We start from the raw sequence: 21,044 nt of genomic DNA, 5'->3' as shown, positions 1-21,044 counted from the left end.
CTATCAAGGGCAATCCTATCAAGTGGCTAAAGTAAAATGAAGACAGTAGGAAAAAATTTACTACTTTTCCTTCTCTCTTCTGAAGTCTGCTCTGCAAACACTTATGCACTGGAATCAAGTATCAAATTTCGTGGTTTTAAAACAGCTCTAAATAAGTAAAAATCTGCATTCTGTTATAAGTAGTTTAATTAGGTTTTTCAAAATTAGAGTTATTTTACTGTGAATTTTCATGTTCTCTTTAATCTGACTAATGCCATTCAAGTACTCTTGCCATTAGATACAACTTAAAACAGTAATCACAGTACTTAAATCCACCTGATCAGTTTGGAAATGATTTGTCTCTTCTATGTTATTTTCTATAGACAGGGCCCAGCATGTACAGCTTAAAGGCTGGAATGCTCTAACAGAGTGTGAAAGGAAATGCAGACTTTACCTCAGAGAAATAAAAGAGGGCTGACTCACAGAAGAGAATGTCAGCCAGGTAAACAGTTCCACTGGTCAGCACTTCAATCTGGTATTTACAGAAATGGTGACTTCGTAGAAACTCACTAAAGTGCCTGCACGTGGACAAAAAGGTAAAGTTTGAGGGACCGACCAAGGAAAGAGCTCAGCTGGGAAGAACACACTCTTTGCCCACTGTGCCTACTGCATCTTAATGGCCTAGGTCAACGTGACCTCCCTTCCCATGGCGCCTTCCTGATTCCTCTCCCTGTAACCTGTAAGTAATCTCTCCCACCTCTTAATGACGTGCAGCTCTCCCCTGATAGCTAACTCACGCTACCTCCTATTACAGTAACCAAAGAACATGCCCTATTTCTCTTATTAGGCTGCAATTTCCTTCAAAGCAGGCACTACATCCAAACTGTGCATAGCACCCTTTTCATAAATGTTAAATGAAAGAATGAATATGGAGATTTTTTTTGAGGGCATGCAGCAATAATTAATCTAAGAAAACTTTGGAGGCAGTTTCAACAAATCTATGTGGATTTAGTAATATGGCATCCATTAAGCTTAAAGCATGCACTAACAAATCAGGATATCCACCTGAAGACATGCATCGTTTAAACAGATAAACCAATTACTATGTCACACTACAGTCACAATCACCTCTAACGACTTTGGAATTAAAAATAAATTCTTTTAACTTAGGAAATACTAACATTAAAAATAAAAATCTGTTTTATTTTTAGAACTCACATAATTTATATTTAAAAGAAACCATTACCCAAGATAGTCTTAGGGAATGTCTATAAGATCCTGTAAACATTCAAAGTATTTAAATCCTCAAAGATAGTTTGGTTTTAGTTACTCGTGAGACTGAACCCGAACTCCCAAGAGTGCACAATGCGGAAATACGACATGGACGTACTCGTGCTCCATTGCACTGAAGACTATGGACTGTGCTGAGACAAAACAGTTGGGATCCACCTGCCCATCTTCTCCACAAATCTTTGCTGTAAAAGAAATGGTAAATAATTTTTCTCTAAATCCAAACTATACACATTTGTAAATCAAAGTAGGAAGTAACTGTAAAGGCATAAAGATTAGCAGGTTTTAAATGGAATTAAGACAAAATACAGGTGAACAGCTGATTTTGAGGTAGGGAAGGTCTTTCTAAGCATAAATGCAAAAGCAGAAATCAAGAGTCAACAATATAAAATAAATTTCTATACATTAAAACACCCCCAAAACCAAAGGGTAAACTGGGGGAAAAAATATGCAGCATATATGACAGTTTATGAATGACAGATTATTTTCATTCATGTATCAAGAGCTCTTACAAACTAACAAGAAAGTCTTGAGAGAAAAATGGACAGTGGACATGAAAAAAAATTCACTGAAGAACAAATATAAAATGGCCAATATAAAAAGATATGTGTGCTCACTAGTAACCAAGTAAATATAATTATAGATTAGAATGAGGAGGCACACCACCTTTTGTCTAGTAGCTTGGCACCAAATTGTTTTAACAATCCATAAGCTTAATTGTTTAATGATACATATGCTTGGGCAAGGGCATGGGAAAACTGACACTTGTGTTAGTGGGCATATAAATGGGTATATCTTTTTATGGAGGGCAATCCGGCAGTTTCTAGCATAAGCTTTAAAAATGAACATACAAAAAAAAAAAAAAAAAAAAAAAATGAACATACCCTTGCAATCAGCAATTCGATCTCTAGGATTGTAACCTAAGGAACTACGGAATTGTGAAAGAATTATCTGTTTATCAAAATGTTATTTGGTAGAAATTTTGAAACATAAGATGGGCTAAAATTAGGAACTGCCTAAATAAACTGCAACAAATCAAAAAGCTGTTTACTAGCTAGCTCTTAAACATGGCTGGAAAAAGTTCAGGACCTTAGTGGGACTTTAATGAAACCCAAGGATCACGCTGCAGTTACCTGGTCCATTACAGCACACCTCCTCTCTCTGTAGATGTCTTAACGCCTCTTGCTCTATCCTCTTTGCTGAAGACTTGGAAAACAAGCAACCAGAAAACAAATTCCATCCGCTCCCACCACCTCTACCGACTCACCAGCATCACTACCTCTGCAATCTCTCCTGCTACTACAGACAAACTGTCCTCACTCCTATCTGGAAAACTCTAAGAGCACTGGGTCCCATCCTCTCTTACCTCCTCAAGGCACCTCTTCTACAGCAACTGCCCCCCTCCCTACTGTATCAACTTCCTCCTACTGCCTCATTCTCACCAGCTATGAACTGTTTGTATGTTATACATATATGTGTGTTTGTATGCTGTCATACACCTTACATGCTGTGACACATCACCTTAAAAACAAAACCCCAAACCACTGTCCCTTGACTAACACCCCCTGCCAGCTCACCTTTGAGTAAAATGCCTCTAACAGTTGCCATACTTGCTGTCTCCGCTCCTCCTATTTGCTTTTAAGACGCCTCCACTTAAGTTCTGTCCCTAATGGTCCACTGTAATTAAGATGCCCACCACTGCCCAGTCCATCCCATTCCTGGTATTCACCTTACTTAACCTGTCAGCATGACGTGCCATCTTTGAGCACTCCCTTCCTCCCAGAAAGAGTTTTTCACTTGGCTTCCAGAAAAAACTGCTCTCTTGATACACAGCTGCTGCAGGAAGGCCTCCACTCCTGGCTGTTCCTTCCAGACGTCAGACCTGCCGCAGCACCCAGTCCTCAGACCTCGCGTCCTCACGCACCACACTCCTCCCAGGGATGCTCCTCAGCTTCATGGCTCTAAACCCAACCACAGGCTGATCACTTCCAAACATACATCTCCAACCCGGACCTCTCGCACGAGCTCCTGACGTTAACATCCAACTGCCTACTTGGTGCTCAGCATTTGGATGTCTGAAACCCAAACTCCTGATGTTCCCTGTCAGCCATTACTCCTGCATTGACTTCACCTTACAAATACTCCCCCAGGTATTCAGGTTTTAAAAAAATGAAGTCAGGGCTTCCCTGGTGGCGCAGTGGTTGAGAATCCGCCTGCCAATGCAGCGGACACGGGTTAGAGCTCTGGTCCAGGAAGATCCCACATGCCGCGGAGCAACTAAGCCCGTGCGCCACAACTACTGAGCCTGCGCTCTAGAGCCCGCGAGCCACAACTACTGAGCCCGTGTGCCACAACTACTGAAGTCTGCACGCCTAGAGCCCATGCTCTGCAACAAGAGAAGCCACCGCAATGAGAAGCCCGCGCACCACAACCAAGAGTAGCCCCTGCCAGACGCAACTAGAGAGAGCCGGCGCGCAGCGATGAAGACACAATGCAGCAATCAACCAATCAATAAAAATAAAACTATAAAACTTCTAAAAAATATATTGTTAAAAAAAAAATGAAGTCATGCTTGATTCATTTTTTCCTCTCACACCACTCACTTCCAAACCATCAGCACATTCTGTCAACTGTACCTCCAAAATATTTAAAAAATTCCACCACTTCAAGGATTTGTGGAAGATGGAACAGGCAGTGGAAGCACAGTTTTGAGGTCAATCTAATTCCCCACATAAAAACAAAGAAATTAAATAGCAACTCCAAAAACCCAGAGATAACATCTACAACAAAACTAGGCAGGTGGAATACACAATAAAAGCTTAAGTGTAGGCTTCTTCAAACTATAACTTACTTAAAGTACAGCTATATTAAAATATTCCACCTTGAAGAGGAGACAAATAATTAGGGCAGGATTCAAAAGAATGAGGTCCAAAGAGGAAAAGTGAGTGGTCTAAAGACATAGAGGTAATTAACATTTTAAAATGCATAGTAATACACACTGGAATGGAAACTTCTTGATCACTAAATGTTATCAACTTGATCCTTCAGATTTTTCCCCTCATGGGATTACATCGTTAATTTGATAAAGTTTAAGGAAAGGAAAATTAGAACTGCAGTGACACTTCATCTTAAAATGTGACTCAAAACTCTCTCCTTTTCTCACTACCCCAGACAGTTTAGTTATCAATTGGTACAAACACCCAGTGGAATTACTAGCCAACCAATTCCTCAAATAGCCAAATTCTAATCTGTTCGGACACCTACCAGTTATTATTAGGCACAGTTGGTCTAGGAAAGTCTAAAAGATGGTAGCAACAAATTTTCAGATAGAAATAGAGGAACTACATAGAAAAACCAAAATCCCATGACAACATCTGCAACAAAACTGGGTGAAAACTCCAAAATACAAGCAGACAGGGACAGCCACCAACAGCCACAAGACCCGTGTGTCACAGGCGTCTGCGAGGGACAAGAAAAGGGGGGCAATGCGGGCAGCAGCCGGCAGCCTGCGGCCGACAGCAGGTGTGCCCTGGAAGTACGCGGCCAGTTCAAGAGGCTCAGCTGGGACCGGGAGGGGCTCTGCTGTCCCCAGTGACGAGGAAAGACCGAAAGAGCCCCACGCTGGGACGACTCTGCTAGGAGCAGAATAATAGGCTTTCATTCAGAAATCAAAAACACTTAATTTTTGTATTAGAAACTCAAAACCTCGTGCTAGGACTTGATGGGAGTATAATAAATATCTGTTCAATGAGTAAATCAACCACTTGTATCTGTGATTACAGGTGTACCTGAAGTCTTTCTGATACAACATAGTCAAAGCTTTCAACCATTTTTATTATGACCTACAGAAAAATATATTTATGTGACTCAGTATATATATGTACATACGATAGAAACAATTTTCTGAAGTGGTGTGTATTTGCCCTTACTACTGTTAAGCTCTTTGATTTTTCTAGTCTAGTCTTTTTTGGCAGGGGGGTGAGGACCTATGAGGAGACTGGTCCCAATCCAGAGTTTGAAAAACACTGCCAAATAGTGTCCTAGTTACCATGTAGGGGCCTGGTTTCAAGTCCTAACTGCCGTGTCTGAGCGGTCACCTTGGGCAAATTACTTACCTTCTCTGTGCTTCCTCACTTATAAAATAATAACTGTATTTATGCTGCAAAGTTCTTTAGAAGATTGAATGAGTTTGTCAATGGGAAATGCTTAGAATATTGTCTGGGACACAGTAAGTACTCAGTAAACATGTGCTACTGTTATTCAAGTCAAAAATCTCATAATTTGGGTCCAACAAGTAAGAGGGAAACTTTTGAAGTGAGCTACAATCAGGTATAATAAAGTACCCTGAAAACAGACAAGAAAGGTATATGTTGAATTACATGTTCATGAAAAATTCTCTTAATAATAACCAAAAATAGGCTTTTTTTTTTTTTTTTTTTTGGTGCCACAGCTTCAAGCACTGCTTACCTACGATGTCATTTCTCATTGCTTCTGTAATTGGTATTGGCTTAGCAGCATCTGGAGATATATATTTGGTAAAAGTATTTACTGCATCTTGTTCTATACCTGCAAGGGAAGAAGGGGACAACTTCAAAAATCAAAAAGCAACTTGGACCAGTAACGGACCATATTCATGAATAGCAGGGTTTGTTTGCTGTGCGCCCAGGCACACACACACAAACATATCTTTTATTACAAATAAACATCTTTGTAAATATACTTAGGACAAAACAGCCTCCATGGTAACGTTGCTCCTGCACTGCTTGGTTCTAGGAGCAGAGGAGCTACATGTGACCCCGTGGCCCTGCTCCCCTCAGCTGACGAGCTGATGAGTAACAGCAATCACTGTACACATCCTCTTTCCATCTCTCCTCTCCAAAGTCTTAACCTGAAGAACTTACATAGTGGGAACTCAAAACTCATTTTTAAATCTACATTTTATATATTCTACCAAATTTCATATTCATGAATACATTCATTTAACCTTCAACAACCCTGGAACGTTAAAACAGTGAATCTCAAACTTTCTAGTCTTGGGACTTTGAAATCTTAAAAACTACGGAGGCCCCTAAAGAGCTTCTGTTTATGTGAGTTTTATCCATAGATAGTAAAAGGTATTCAACATTAAAGTGAGAAAAAATTATTCAGCTTAAATTAACAATACGAAATCTGTTAAAAGTTAACATAAATACCGTTTTTTACAGAAAATAACTGTTTCCCAAACTGAAAAAAATTAATGAGAAGAGGGCATCATTTTACATTTTTGCATCTCTATTCGTCTTGATAACAAACTGTTAGATTCTCAAATCTGCTTTGGCATTCTATCTGTTGTGCTTTTTTGTTTTGGTTGAAATATATTGTGCTCTCATGAGAAGAAATGCATGTGTGTGTGTGTATATATATAGTATGTATGTGTGTGTGTGTATATATATATAGTATGTATGTGTGTGTATGTGTGTGTATATATATAGTATGTATGTGTGTGTGTGTATATATATATAGTATGTATGTGTGTGTGTGTATATATATATAGTATGTATGTGTGTGTATGTGTGTATATATACATATAGTATGTATGTGTGTGTGTATATATATATAGTATGTGTGTGTGTATATATATATAGCATGTATGTGTGTGTATGTGTGTGTATATATAGTATGTATGTGTGTGTATGTGTGTATATATATATAGTATGTATGTGTGTGTATATATATATAGTCTGTATGCGTGTGTGTGTATATATATATAGTCTGTGTGTGTGTGTATATATATAGTATGTATGTGTGTGTGTATGTGTATATATATATATAGTATGTATGTGTGTGTGTATATATATAGTATGTATGTGTGTGTGTGTGTGTATATATATATAGAGTATGTATGTGTGTATATATATATAGTATATATGTGTGTATGTGTGTATATATATATAGTATGTATGTGTGTGTGTATATATATATATAGTATGTATGTATATATATATATAGTATGTATGTGTGTGTGTATATATATATAGTATGTATGTGTGTGTGTGTATATATATAGTATGTATGTGTGTATATATATGTATATAGTATGTATGTGTATATATATATAGTATGTATGTGTGTGTATATATATAGTATGTATGTGTGTGTATGTGTGTATATGTATGTATAGTATATATGTGTGTGTATATATATATAGTATGTATGTGTGTGTATATATATAGTATGTATGTGTGTATGTGTGTATATATATAGTATGTATGTGTGTGTGTATATATATAGTATGTGTGTGTGTATATATATAGTATGTATGTGTGTGTGTATATAGTATGTATGTGTGTGTATATAGTATGTATGTGTGTGTGTATATATATAGTATGTATGTGTGTGTATATATATATATAGTATGTATGTGTGTGTGTATATATATATAGTATGTATGTGTGTGTATGTGTGTATATGTATGTATAGTATATATGTGTGTGTATATATATATAGTATGTATGTGTGTGTGTATATATATAGTATGTATGTGTGTGTATATATATATAGTATGTATGTGTGTGTATGTGTATATATATATAGTATGTATGTGTGTGTGTGTATATATACTATGTACGTGTGTGTATATATAGTATGTATGTGTGTGTATATATATATATAGTATGTATGTGTGTGTATGTGTGTATATATATATAGTATGTATGTGTGTGTGTATATATATATAGTATGTATGTGTGTGTATGTGTGTATATATATATAGTATGTATGTGTGTGTGTATATATATATAGTATGTATGTGTGTGTATATATATAGTATGTATATGTGTATATATATAGTATGTATGTGTGTTTATGTGTGTATATGTATGTATAGTATATATGTGTGTGTATATATATATATAGTATGTATGTGTGTGTATATATATAGTATGTGTGTGTGTATATATATAGTATGTATGTGTGTGTGTATATAGTATGTATGTGTGTGTGTATATATATAGTATGTATGTGTGTGTATATATATATATAGTATGTATGTGTGTATATATATAGTATGTATGTGTGTGTATGTGTGTATATATATATAGTATGTATGTGTGTATATATATAGTATGTATGTGTATGTGTATATATATATATAGTATGTATGTGTGTGTGTATATATATAGTATGTATGTGTGTGTATATATATAGTATGTGTGTGTGTGTATATATATAGTATGTATGTGTGTGTATGTGTATATATATAGTATGTATGTGTGTGTATATATATAGTATGTATGTGTGTGTATGTGTGTATATATATATAGTACGTAAGTATGTGTGTGTGTGTGTATATATATAGTATGTATGTGTGTATATATATGTATATAGTATGTATGTGTATATATATAGTATGTATGTGTGTGTATATATAGTATGTATGTGTGTATGTGTGTATATGTATGTATAGTATATATGTGTGTGTGTGTATATATAGTATGTATGTATATGTGTGTATATAGTATGTATGTGTGTATGTGTATATATATAGTATGTATGTGTGTGTATGTGTGTATATAGTATGTATGTGTGTGTATATATATATAGTATGTATGTGTGTATATGTATGTATAGTATATATGTGTGTGTGTACATATATATAGTATGTATGTGTGTGTGTGTATATATATAGTATGTGTGTGTGTATATATAGTATGTGTGTGTGTGTATATATATAGTATGTGTGTGTGTATATATAGTATGTATGTGTGTGTGTATATATATAGTATGTATGTGTGTGTATGTGTGTGTATATATATAGTATGTATGTGTGTATATATATAGTATGTATGTGTATGTGTATATATATATATAGTATGTATGTGTGTGTGTATATATATAGTATGTATGTGTGTGTATATATATAGTATGTGTGTGTGTGTATATATATAGTATGTATGTGTGTGTATGTGTATATATATAGTATGTATGTGTGTGTATATATATAGTATGTATGTGTGTGTATGTGTGTATATATATATAGTACGTAAGTATGTGTGTGTGTGTGTATATATATAGTATGTATGTGTGTATATATATGTATATAGTATGTATGTGTATATATATAGTATGTATGTGTGTGTATATATAGTATGTATGTGTGTATGTGTGTATATGTATGTATAGTATATATGTGTGTGTGTGTATATATAGTATGTATGTATATGTGTGTATATAGTATGTATGTGTGTATGTGTATATATATAGTATGTATGTGTGTGTATGTGTGTATATAGTATGTATGTGTGTGTATATATATATAGTATGTATGTGTGTATATGTATGTATAGTATATATGTGTGTGTGTACATATATATAGTATGTATGTGTGTGTGTATATATATAGTATGTGTGTGTGTATATATAGTATGTGTGTGTGTGTATATATATAGTATGTGTGTGTGTATATATAGTATGTATGTGTGTGTGTATATATATAGTATGTATGTGTGTGTATGTGTGTGTATATATATAGTATGTATGTGTGTGTATATATATAGTATGTATGTGTATGTGTATGTGTGTGTATATATATATAGTATGTGTGTATGTGTGTATATATATATAGTATGTATGTATGTGTGTGTATGTGTGTGTATATATATATAGTATGTGTATGTGTGTATATATATAGTTTTTATGTGTGTGTATATATATATATAGTATGTATGTGTGTGTATGTGTATATATATATAGTATGTGTGTGTATATGTGTATATAACATGTATGTGTGTGTATATATATAGTATGTACGTATGTGTGTGTGTATATATATAGTATGTATGTGTGTGTGTGTATATATATAGTATATATGTGTGTGTGTATATATATATAGTATGTATGTATGTGTGTGTATATATATATAGTATGTATGTGTGTGTGTATATATATAGTATGTATGTGTGTGTGTATATATATATATAGTATGTATGTGTGTGTGTATATATATAGTATGTATGTGTGTATATATATATAGTATGTATGTGTGTGTGTATATATATAGCATGTATGTGCGTATATATATATAGTATGTGTGTGTATATATATAGTATGTATGTGTGTGTGTGTATATATATAGTATGTATGTATGTGTGTGTATATATATAGTATGTGTGTGTATATATATAGTATGTATGTATGTGTGTATATATATAGTATGTATGTGTGTGTGTATATATATATAGTATGTATGTGTGTGTATGTGTGTATATATATAGTATGTATGTGTGTGTGTATATATATATAGTATGTATGTGTGTGTATATATATATATAGTATGTATGTGTGTGTGTATATATATAGTATGTATGTGTGTGTGTGTATATATATATAATGTGTGTGTGTATATATATAGTATGTATGTGTGTGTATATATATATAGTATGTATGTGTGTGTATATATATATTTATATAGTATGTATGTATGTGTGTGTATATATATATAGTATGTATGTATGTCTGCGTATGTGTATATATATAGTATGTATGTGTGTGTGTATATATATATATATAACATGTATGTGTGTGTATATATATATAGTATGTATGTGTGTATATATATATATAGTATGTATGTGTGTGTATATAGTATATATGTGTGTGTGTGTATATATATATAGTATGTATGTGTGTGTATATATATAGTATGTATGTGTGTGTATATATATATAGTATGTATGTGTGTGTGTGTATATATAGTATGTATGTGTGTGTATATATATATAGTATGTATGTGTGTGTGTATATATATATACAGTATGTATGTATGTGTGTGTATATATATATAGTATGTATGTGTGTGTATATATATATAGTATGTGTGTATATATATAGTATGTATGTGTGTGTATATATATATAGTATGTGTGTATATATATAGTATGTATGTGTGTGTATATATATATATAGTATGTATGTATGTGTGTGTATGTGTATATATATAGTATGTATGTGTGTGTGTATATATATAATATGTATGTGTGTGTGTATATATATAGTATGTATGTATGTGTGTGTGTATATATATATATAGTATGTATGTGTGTGTGTATGTGTATAGATATATATAGTATGTATGTGTGTGTGTATATATATATATGTATGTGTGTGTGTATAGATATATATAGTATGTATGTATGTGTGTGTGTATATATATAGTATGTATGTGTGTGTGTATATATTTATAGTATGTGTGTGTGTATATATATAGTATGTATGTATGTGTGTGTATATATATATAGTATGTATGTGTGTGTATGTGTGTATATATATACATATAGTATGTATGTGTATGTGTATATATATATAGTATGTATGTGTGTATGTGTGTATATATATACATATAGTATGTATGTGTGTGTGTATATATATATAGTATGTATGTGTGTATGTGTGTATATATATATAGTATGTATGTGTATGTGTGTATATATATATAGTATGTATGTGTGTGTGTATATATATATAGTATGTATGTATGTGTGTGTATATATATATAGTATGTATGTGTGTGTGTGTATATATATACATATAGTATGTATGTGTGTGTATGTGTATATATATATAGTATGTATGTGTGTGTGTGTGTATATATATACATATAGTATGTATGTGTGTGTGTATATATATATAGTATGTATGTGTATGTGTGTATATATATATAGTATGTGTGTGTGTATATATATATAGTATGTATGTATGTGTGTGTGTGTATATATATATAGTATGTATGTGTGTGTATATATATATAGTATGTATGTGTGTATGTGTGTATATATATATAGTATGTATGTGTGTATATGTATGTATAGTCTTTGTCCTGGTTCCTGGCGCAGAGCTCCTAAAACCCTTGCAATTTCCTGAGTGGCAGGGGCCAGAGGAGCATCTTCTGTTACTTATAATAAGTCTCTGATTTCAACCAGGGGAAAAGTTTATGGTAATGAGGTGACTCTTGCAGAGTGGGGGCTGGGTGCCAATGAAGCAACCACGGAACTTCAACCCCACGCCCCAGCCTCTGGGGAGGGTGGAGGGATTGGGGACCACCAAGCTAATCACCAATGGCCTATGATTTACGCAACTGGGCCCACGTGATGGAACCATAAAACCCCTAAATGAAGTGGTTCAGAGAGCTTCTGGGTTGGCGAATGTATCCATGTCCCGGAAGGGCGATGCACCCCAACCCCACAGAGACAGAAGCTCCTGCACTTGGGACCCTTCTGGACCTTGCCTTATGTACCCCTTCATGTGGCGGTTCATTTCTATCCTTTACAATGTCCTTTATAATAGACTAATAAACATAAATAAAGTGTTTCCCTGAGTTCTTTGAGCTGTTGTAGCAAATTATTGAAAGAGGAAGGGGTAGTGGAAACCCCTGATGTATAGCTGGTGGGCCAGAAGTACAGGTGACAACTTGGGACCTGTGACTGGCATCTGAAGTGGGGGGACAGTCTTCTGGATGGAGCCCTTAAAGGCGGGGGGGGGAGGAGGGTCTGCAATAACTCCAGGCAGTGTCAGAATGAACTAAACTACCGGGTACCCAGTTCCTGTCCACAGAGAACTGGAGCATTGCTTAGTGTGGGAAACCCACGTATCTGGTGTCATAAGTGTTATGAATAGAGAAATGGTTTTCTTTTATTTATATCAAGAATAGCTGGCCTCAGAGATGTGTAATTGGGAAAAGGAGTATTTTAATAGCTTTCTGAGATAACTGTGGATATATTCTTCTTTGATATTATACCAAAACTTGAAAAGTGGTAGTTTCTTAAAGCTTAATTAGAATGTAGAATCTGAAACCATACAATGAACTTGTTGTATTGTTACATTAATATCTATTGGTCTATCTCCCATGTTTAAAGAGTCTTTTACTCATGATTGATTTTATAACATCATACATTTTCAAATATTGTAGAAAATATTGGTTTGCTGACTTATGAAGATCTTACAAATGTTGATGCATTGCATCATATGGTATAAAAAAAGAAATCACATCATTAATATCACAATGATCTTATCAGAACACTCCATAAAGCTGTTAGAGCACACAGTGGTGAATAGAAGTTTTCCAAATTCTAAGTTTCACTTGAAAACTTAAACTTTACCACTGGGCAACAAATACTGTCAGCTGTTTTCCACGAAATGACACCGCATTTTATAGGGCCAGAATTACACTGATGCCAAAACTAGACAAAAGCAGTATAAGAAGACTACAGACCAATATCCATCTAAACAGATGCAAAAATGCTCAATAAAATATTAGAAAATCAAGTCCAGCAACATATAAAAAGACTAATACACCACAACCAAATGAGGCTTACCCTGGGAATGCAAGCTTATTCAGTATTAAAAAAAAAAAAAAATCAATGTAATCCATCATATTAACAGACCAAAGAAGGAAAACCACATGGTCATATCAAATGATGCAGAAAAAAATTTGACAAAATTCAACACCATTCACGATTCACATAGCAACAACTCTCAGTAAACTATTAAGAGAAGGGAATGTCATCAACCTGATAAAGGGTATTTACAAAAACCCACAGCTAACCTCACAATTTATGGTGAAAGACTGAATACTTTCTAAGGTCAGGAACAAGACAAGAAACTCAAGCTATCTACACAAAAGCTCCTAGAAATAACAAGTGAGTAATAAGGCCACAGAATAGAAGGTCAACATATAAAAGTCAATCATATTGATATTTCTATGTACAAAAAATTTTTAAACATACTATTCACAATAGCACCAAATAACAGAACACATTAAGGATCTGTATGCCGAAAACTATACAACGTGGAGGAAAGAAATCAAAGACCCAAGTAAATGAAGACACACGTCATGTCTGTGGATTTTAAGGCTCAATACAGTTAAGATGTAAATTCTCCCCAAACTGACCTATAGGCTGAACGCAATTCCAATAAAAATCCCAGCACGGTTTCTTGTAGATATTGACAAGATTATTCTAAAATTTGTATCGGGGGGGGGGGGGGGGCGGACACCTAGAATAGAAAAAACAATTTTGAAAAAGAACAAACTTGGAGGACTCAAACTATCCAATCTTAAGACTCACTACAAAGCTACAGTAATCAAGACGGTGTGGTACAGGTAAAGGAACAGACATATACACCAACGGAACAGAACAGAGAGTCCAGAAGTAGACCTACAAAAACATGGCCACGGTACGAAGGCAAGTCAACGGCGTAAGAGTCGTCTGTAACTAATAATGTACGGAATGGTCCACATGTGAAAGGAAAAAAAGAAAAAAAAAACTTGACCTAACCACCACCGCTTATACAATATTAACTGAAAATAGATCATATATCTAAATGTTAAGTAAAAAATCATATTACTTTTAGAAGAAAACACAGGAGAAAATCTTCATGACCTCTGATTAGGCAAAGAGCTCTTATGCATGACTCCAAAAGCACAATCCATAAAGGAAAAAAGTTGATAAATCGGACTTAATCAAAAAAGTCCTTTTGGTCTCTGAAAGATACTGTTAAGAGAATGAAAAGTCAAGCTATAAACTGGGAGAAAACATTTGCAAGTCACATAGCCAATAAAGGTCTTATATCCAGAACATATAAAGAACCTCAAAATTCAACAATAAAATATTGGGAAAGACTGGAACAATTTACCGAAGATACAGATGGCAAATATGCACATGAAAAAACATTCAATACCCTCAGACATTAGGGAAATGCAAAGTAAAACCACAATGAGATACCACCACACATCTATTAGAATGGCTAAAAAACCCCCCACATAAACAAAAAGCTGATTACACCAAGTGCTGGCAAGGAAATAAAGCAACTAGAACTCTCATATATTGCTGCTGGGAATGCAAAATGGTGCAGCCACTCTACAAAACAGTTTGGCAGTTTCTTATATAATTAGACACACGTTTAACACATAAATCCACTACTAGGTATTTGTCCAGAGAAATAAAAACTTTTGTCCACACAAAAACCTGTACACCAATGTTTATAGCAGCTTTATTCATAATCAAAAGCTGGAAACAATCCAAACGTGGTTCAACAGGTGGATGGACAGAACACCCATACAGCGGAACTTAGCTACAGAAAGCAATGACAGAAACAACATGGGTCAACTTCAAAGCCATTATGCTAAGTGAAAGAAGCCAATCTCAAAGGCTACATACTATATAAATTCACTTATATGGCACTCCAGAAAAAGCAAAAAAAAGAGACCAATAGATCAGTGGTTGTCAAGTGCTGGGATAGAGGGTTTAACTACAAAGGTGACAGAACTGCTCTTTATCCTGATTGTGATGTGTGGAATTAAAGAAAGCTCAGCTAAAGTTGGAGTGGGGACAGGCCTGTAGGGTGAGCTCTCACGACCCCCCCGCGAGGCATCCTCATTACCCCAAACAGGAAAAGACCAGCACCTACGTCTCAACGGGAAGGTGTTGTCTATTCTATCATCCAGCAGGAAGAAGAAAACTTTTCTCTGCCCCAGGGCAGCCTAGCCAATCAGACACTGTAGCAGCCCAACCAATGAGAAGGCTCCACACTTTGGACCCCCCAGCTTCCTCTGATGGTCTCCGGTTACTACCGGCGCCCCCACTTTTCCATATAAAAAAAGCAAGCTCCCCTTCTCTGGATTTGCCTATGGTCCACCACAATTCGCGTATCTCAAACTGCAATTCCTCTGGCTATTTCCAAGTAAACTTGCTTCTGCTGGTAAAATGACTGGCTATTATATTAAAGTTAACAGATGACAGTTACAGGAATCTATGCATGTGTTAAAACTCAAGTACACATCAAAAGGTGTCAAATTCACTGCATGCAAAATTTTTAAATAACAAAAAATGAAAAACTAGTACTGTTTTAATGACTCCACTGCTATTGAAATAAATTAACACCAAAACAAAGACAGTTTCCAAAAACAATAAACTGTATTACAATCAAAGAAACAGACTTCGGACTTTCATTTCCAGAAACAGGCCTCACTAGATGTTCAAAGAAACACTTCCTAATACTGAATTCTCCCAAAATGCTTTTGAAAACTACATCAGAGATTGTGGGAAATAGTGAGAAACAGAAACAAGTACAAGCAGTCTCCTTATCTGAAAGTTTTGGGACCACTAATATTTTAGAATTCGGAATTTGAGGTTTTTACAGAGGTAACGCACTGTGTTCATATATACCATTTTAAAAAAATTTTAGTCTTTATTGAATTTGTTAGAATACTGCTTCTGAAGTTGTAACCACTGGACTCCCAGGGAACTCCCTATATATACCATTTTAATACCCCAGCAGCATGTGAGACGATCACATTCATGACTCTGCAATAAGCTCACATCCCTTCAGGTCAAGTTTTGTTCATTTAAAAAATAACTTGTGATAGGCAAAGCTTTCTGGATTTCTGGACTGCAGACAAGGTATTGTGGACCTGTAGGAGTCAGTACAAATCAAGACGGGCAAAAGTACAAGAGAGAGGGCATTCACCTGAGAAAATCCACCAACTCCAAGAGACTTGAGGCTCGCACTTTCAAGGGCAGCTGCCCAGGGCCCAAACAGGGTAGATTAGACCAAAACCAGGCAGAAGGCCTTAAAGAGTTTAGGGCCTGAAAAACCCAAGACAAAAATTCAGTTTTAAGTGGTAATGTGATGGTAATGAAGCTGGCCCCAGAAGCATGGCAAAAGCAAATGCAGGGGCTTCCCTGGTGGCGCAGTGGTTAAGAATCCACCTGCCAGTGCAGGGACACGGGTTCGAGCCCTGGTCCAGGAAGATCCCACATGCCGCAGAGCAACTAAGACCGCATGCCGCAACTACTGAGCCTGTGCTCTAGAGCCTGCGAGTCACAACTACTGAACCACATGCCACAACTACTGACGCCCGCGCGCCTAGAGCCCGTGCTCCACAACAAGAGAAGCCACTGAAAATGAGAAGCCCATGCACCTCAAGGAAGAGGAGGCCCCGCTCGCCACAGCTAGAGAAAGCCCACGCACAGCAACGAAGACCCAATGCAGCCAAAAATAAATAAATAAATATTTTTTAAAAAGCAAATGTAAATACACTCTGCAATAACGCAATTTAATCAGAGTCCTCAAAGAATTACCAAAGATAAAAATCCTAAGACATATATTCACAGCCAAAACCCATTAAAATCACAGGCTACCAAGAGTGTGAATCTGAAGAAACAAATAAATGCTGATTCAAATACACAAAAACTGGGATACTGGGCTTCTCAGATAATGAATATATGTTTAATAAATTTAAATAAATAAGAAACAGGCTCAAAAGTGGGATGGAGGGCTAAAGGACTAAGAAATTAAAAAACGACCAGGCAAATCTGAAGAAACAAAATTTCTAGAAATGAAAAATTCACTAACTTTTAGATTAAAATAACATGTTAAAGACTGACTCAGTAGCAGATTAGACCCATTTTAAGAGAGAATCAATAAACTAAAAGATATGAAGAAGTCACCACCAATCTGAAAAGGCTACTATATATGATTCTAACTACATGACCTTCTGGAAAACGCAAAACTGTGGAGAGAGGAAAAAAATCAGTGGTTGCCAGGGTCAAATTAGCAGGTATACAGAGATGAACAAGTAGAGCACAGAGGATTTTTAGGGCAGTGAAAATGTTCTGTGTGACACCATAATGACAGTTACATGTTGTTATACATTTGCCCAAACCCAGAGAACATACAATACCAGGAGTGAACCCTAAAGTAAACTACGGACTTTGGGTAATTACGATGTGCCCAGGCAGGTTCACTGATGCCAACAAGTGCTCCACCCTGGTGGGGGTTATTCACAGCTGGGGAGGCGATGCATGTGCGGGGGCAGAAGGGCATAAAGGAAATTTCTGTACCTTCCCCTCAATTACGCTGTGGACCTTAAAACTGCCCTCATAAAGTCGTCATAGAAAAGAGAAAAGAAAAAAACACACAAGGAAAAACCAGAAAAGAAATCATCTAGACCTCTGAGAAAAGAAAAGATAAAAGAGAAGAGGACAAGCACGGATTGGAAGCTGTCTAATCAGAATTCCAGGAGGTGAGAATTGAAAAGTGAAGAGCCTGTTATTTCCAAACTAACAGAAAAGAGAAAGAGGTGCTGCTGTCGAGATGCCAGGGCTTTAATCCCAGCTCCCACTCGATGTGTAACCCCGGAAGGCTCCTCCACCTTCCTAAACCATGGCTTTCTCACATGTAAAACAGGGTAACCGCCTACCTCACAGGGATGCTGTGATTATTCCATGAAATCCAAGTACACCCCTAGCACAGAACTCAATTAATGTCACCTGCTGGCAATTAAAAAATAATTTTATCTGCACACTACTGTAAAATAGTAATAAAACTAAGACTGAGACAGGGCTGAAATCAGCCTATCTGGGTAAGGATCTGATTTCAAAATCTGTGGAAGGGAAAAAGCAGGATGACCCCAACCCTTCTTCACTTGTTAATTCTGCCAACGTCTTTCTTAGAGGAACCAATCACTGTCGACAGCCCTTCTGTTCCTTTTTCATACACCGACCCTACTCCAGGGCACTACCCAAATACTCCCAAATCTGCAAGTGAGTGTGGGAGAAAACTATTCCAACCCTTTTATTCCCCATCTCAAGTTTCACTCTGTAAACAGATACAAAAAAATTCAAAAAAAACACACAACAAAACAGGATAAAGAGAGACAAAAATCACACACTTACTTTTCATTAATTTTCCTGATAATTCCTTTAGTGGAGAAGAGGGACTACTTCTACTGGCTACTATAAATCTGGAGGATTCCTGGGTTTCCACGGAACCCCGATGAGCTCCTGTTCTGGCCGTTTCCAGGCGGAGAGAATGGGCACTGTCACATTCCTGGGAAAGCAGCAAGTGAGTCTGCGTGTTGCTAGTTCTATTATTCAGGTCAATTCCTTCCAACTGGGCTGAGCTAGAATCCTCCAATCTCTTGTCAAGAGAGTCAGTTACAAAAGCTGCTGTAGTTTCGTGCTTTTTAGAAGGAGAGACAGGTTCAGCCAGTGAGCTCTGCTTCACCGTGTTCAGACTGTGTGCTCTTATTCGGGACCAAGTTGTAGAGTGAAAACTTTCAGCCTCTAACCAAAACTTAACCAAATGCTCCATTCTCCGAAGTTCCATGAATTGAATGAAATAAGGGAGGACAACAGTGTCATGCAAGACTTGTTCAAGGGTCTTTGAAAGACTCGATTTGGTCTCTGGAGTCTGGTAGTCCAGACAAGATCTGCCTAAAAGAAGCAGAAGAGTTAGCAGTTCAGTAACAGACAACAACCGCCAAAACTTACAATAAAAATATTTAAAAACTCAACCTCATTAAAAATCTCAGAAAAGCAAATTAATAGAAGATAACATTTTTGCCTGTCAAACTGAAAGATGTTTTTTTAAAAAATAACAAGCACTAACCAGGGCATAGCAAAACGGATGATGAGAATGTAAAATGGCAAGACCTCTTTGGATTTTCAATCCAGTAACTCCGTTTCTAGGAACTTACCCTGAGGAAAAATTGTGGATGTGTGGATATAGCTAGAAAGATGCTATGAACTCTTAGCATTATTTATAACAAAATAAAGAGCTAGCTCTGCGATTTTATCTTGAAAAATAAAACCAAACTTAATAAAACTTAGAAGTTTATTTTATAGTTAACTAAATTTAGGTTATGATTATAACCACAAGCTAATTATCAGAATAAAGAAAAAAATAAAAAAATTTTAACTTTCACAGCATGACATAAAGAGGCTCATTTTCATAAAATTCACTGAGGGCTTCATCAGTTTTTCAAAAGGGCTTTTCTTGACCCTTTGATGTTTCTTCTGAAGCACTTCGCGTATCATCATCCTTGCTAACTATCCTACTGGCAATGTTAGCTAGTCCATCTCTGCCAACATCTCTTTTCATGAACTTCAGGAAATCTCAACCCATTGTAAGACATAAAGCACTTTTTTAAATTAAACTTCCAATTTTGAGATACTGGCAGATTCACGTGCAGGTAGAAGAAGTAACACAGAGAGAACCTGTGCACCCTCTACCCAGTTTCCCCTATGGTAGCACCTTTCAAACTGCAGTTCAATATATCACACCAAGATACTGACGCTGACACAATCCACCAACCGTATTCAGATTTCCCCCGTTTTACCAGCACTCACTTGTGTATTTAGTCCTATGCAATTTTGTCCCATGTGTAGATTCGTGTAAACACCAACAAGACACGGAACAGCCGCGTGACACAAAGGTGCCTCATGCGGCCTCTCACAGCTGCCTCCTCCACCCCAGGCAATGGCAAGCGCTCTTCTGTCTCCCATTCTACCTCTCCGCCATCCCCAGAACAGAGTAACATTTCTCTCTCAGCAGAATCCCCTTGAGATTCGCCCAAGCTGTTATATGTATCAAGAGTTTGTTCTTTTTTTTTTTTTTACTGCTGAGTAGTGTTCTGCGGTAATGGATGTACCGGTTTGTTTACCATTCACCTGTTGAAGGACACCCAGTTTTTGGTTTTTAAGCTGCTATGAACACTGGTGTACAGGTTTTTTGTGGACATAAGTTTCCATTTCTCTGGGATAAATGCCTAAAACTGCAACGGCTGGATCATATGGTAACTGCATGATTAGCTTTATAAGAAACTGCCGAACTGTTTTCCAGAGTGGCTCTACCATTTATTCCCACCAGACATATGAGTAATCCAGTGAAACTTACAATTTTACTTTGTGACCAACACAAATGTCATTTGCAGTGCACTGCTGAGGGTGACCCACAAAGAC

The 21,044-nt window shown here is 36.0% G+C and overlaps 1 protein-coding gene across 9 annotated transcripts in view; it reads right to left on the bottom strand.

Moving 5' to 3' along the window:
• The window catches only part of AKAP10 (A-kinase anchoring protein 10), a 55,159-nt gene that overhangs the window by 19,882 nt on the left and 14,233 nt on the right, over positions 1-21,044 (bottom strand). For 7 of the 9 annotated variants that reach the window (XM_082441062.1, XM_082441058.1, XM_082441060.1 and 4 more), the window contains exons 4-7: positions 18,978-19,517; positions 5,737-5,835; positions 1,310-1,454; positions 434-557 (exon numbers count right to left, since the gene is read on the bottom strand). In XM_082441062.1, coding sequence (XP_082297188.1) covers positions 434-557; positions 1,310-1,454; positions 5,737-5,835; positions 18,978-19,517 — 908 coding nt within the window. The remainder of the gene's footprint in view (positions 1-433; positions 558-1,309; positions 1,455-5,736; positions 5,836-18,977; positions 19,518-21,044) is intronic. The other 2 variants (XM_082441059.1, XM_082441066.1) reach the window with 1 other exon arrangement.

Source organism: Balaenoptera physalus, assembly GCF_965194825.1.
Source record: "Balaenoptera physalus genome assembly, chromosome: 20".
In the NCBI taxonomy this organism is placed as follows: domain Eukaryota; kingdom Metazoa; phylum Chordata; class Mammalia; order Artiodactyla; family Balaenopteridae; genus Balaenoptera; species Balaenoptera physalus.
The sequence above is the reverse complement of the archived record's forward strand: the minus strand, read 5'-3'. Positions and strand labels throughout refer to the sequence as shown.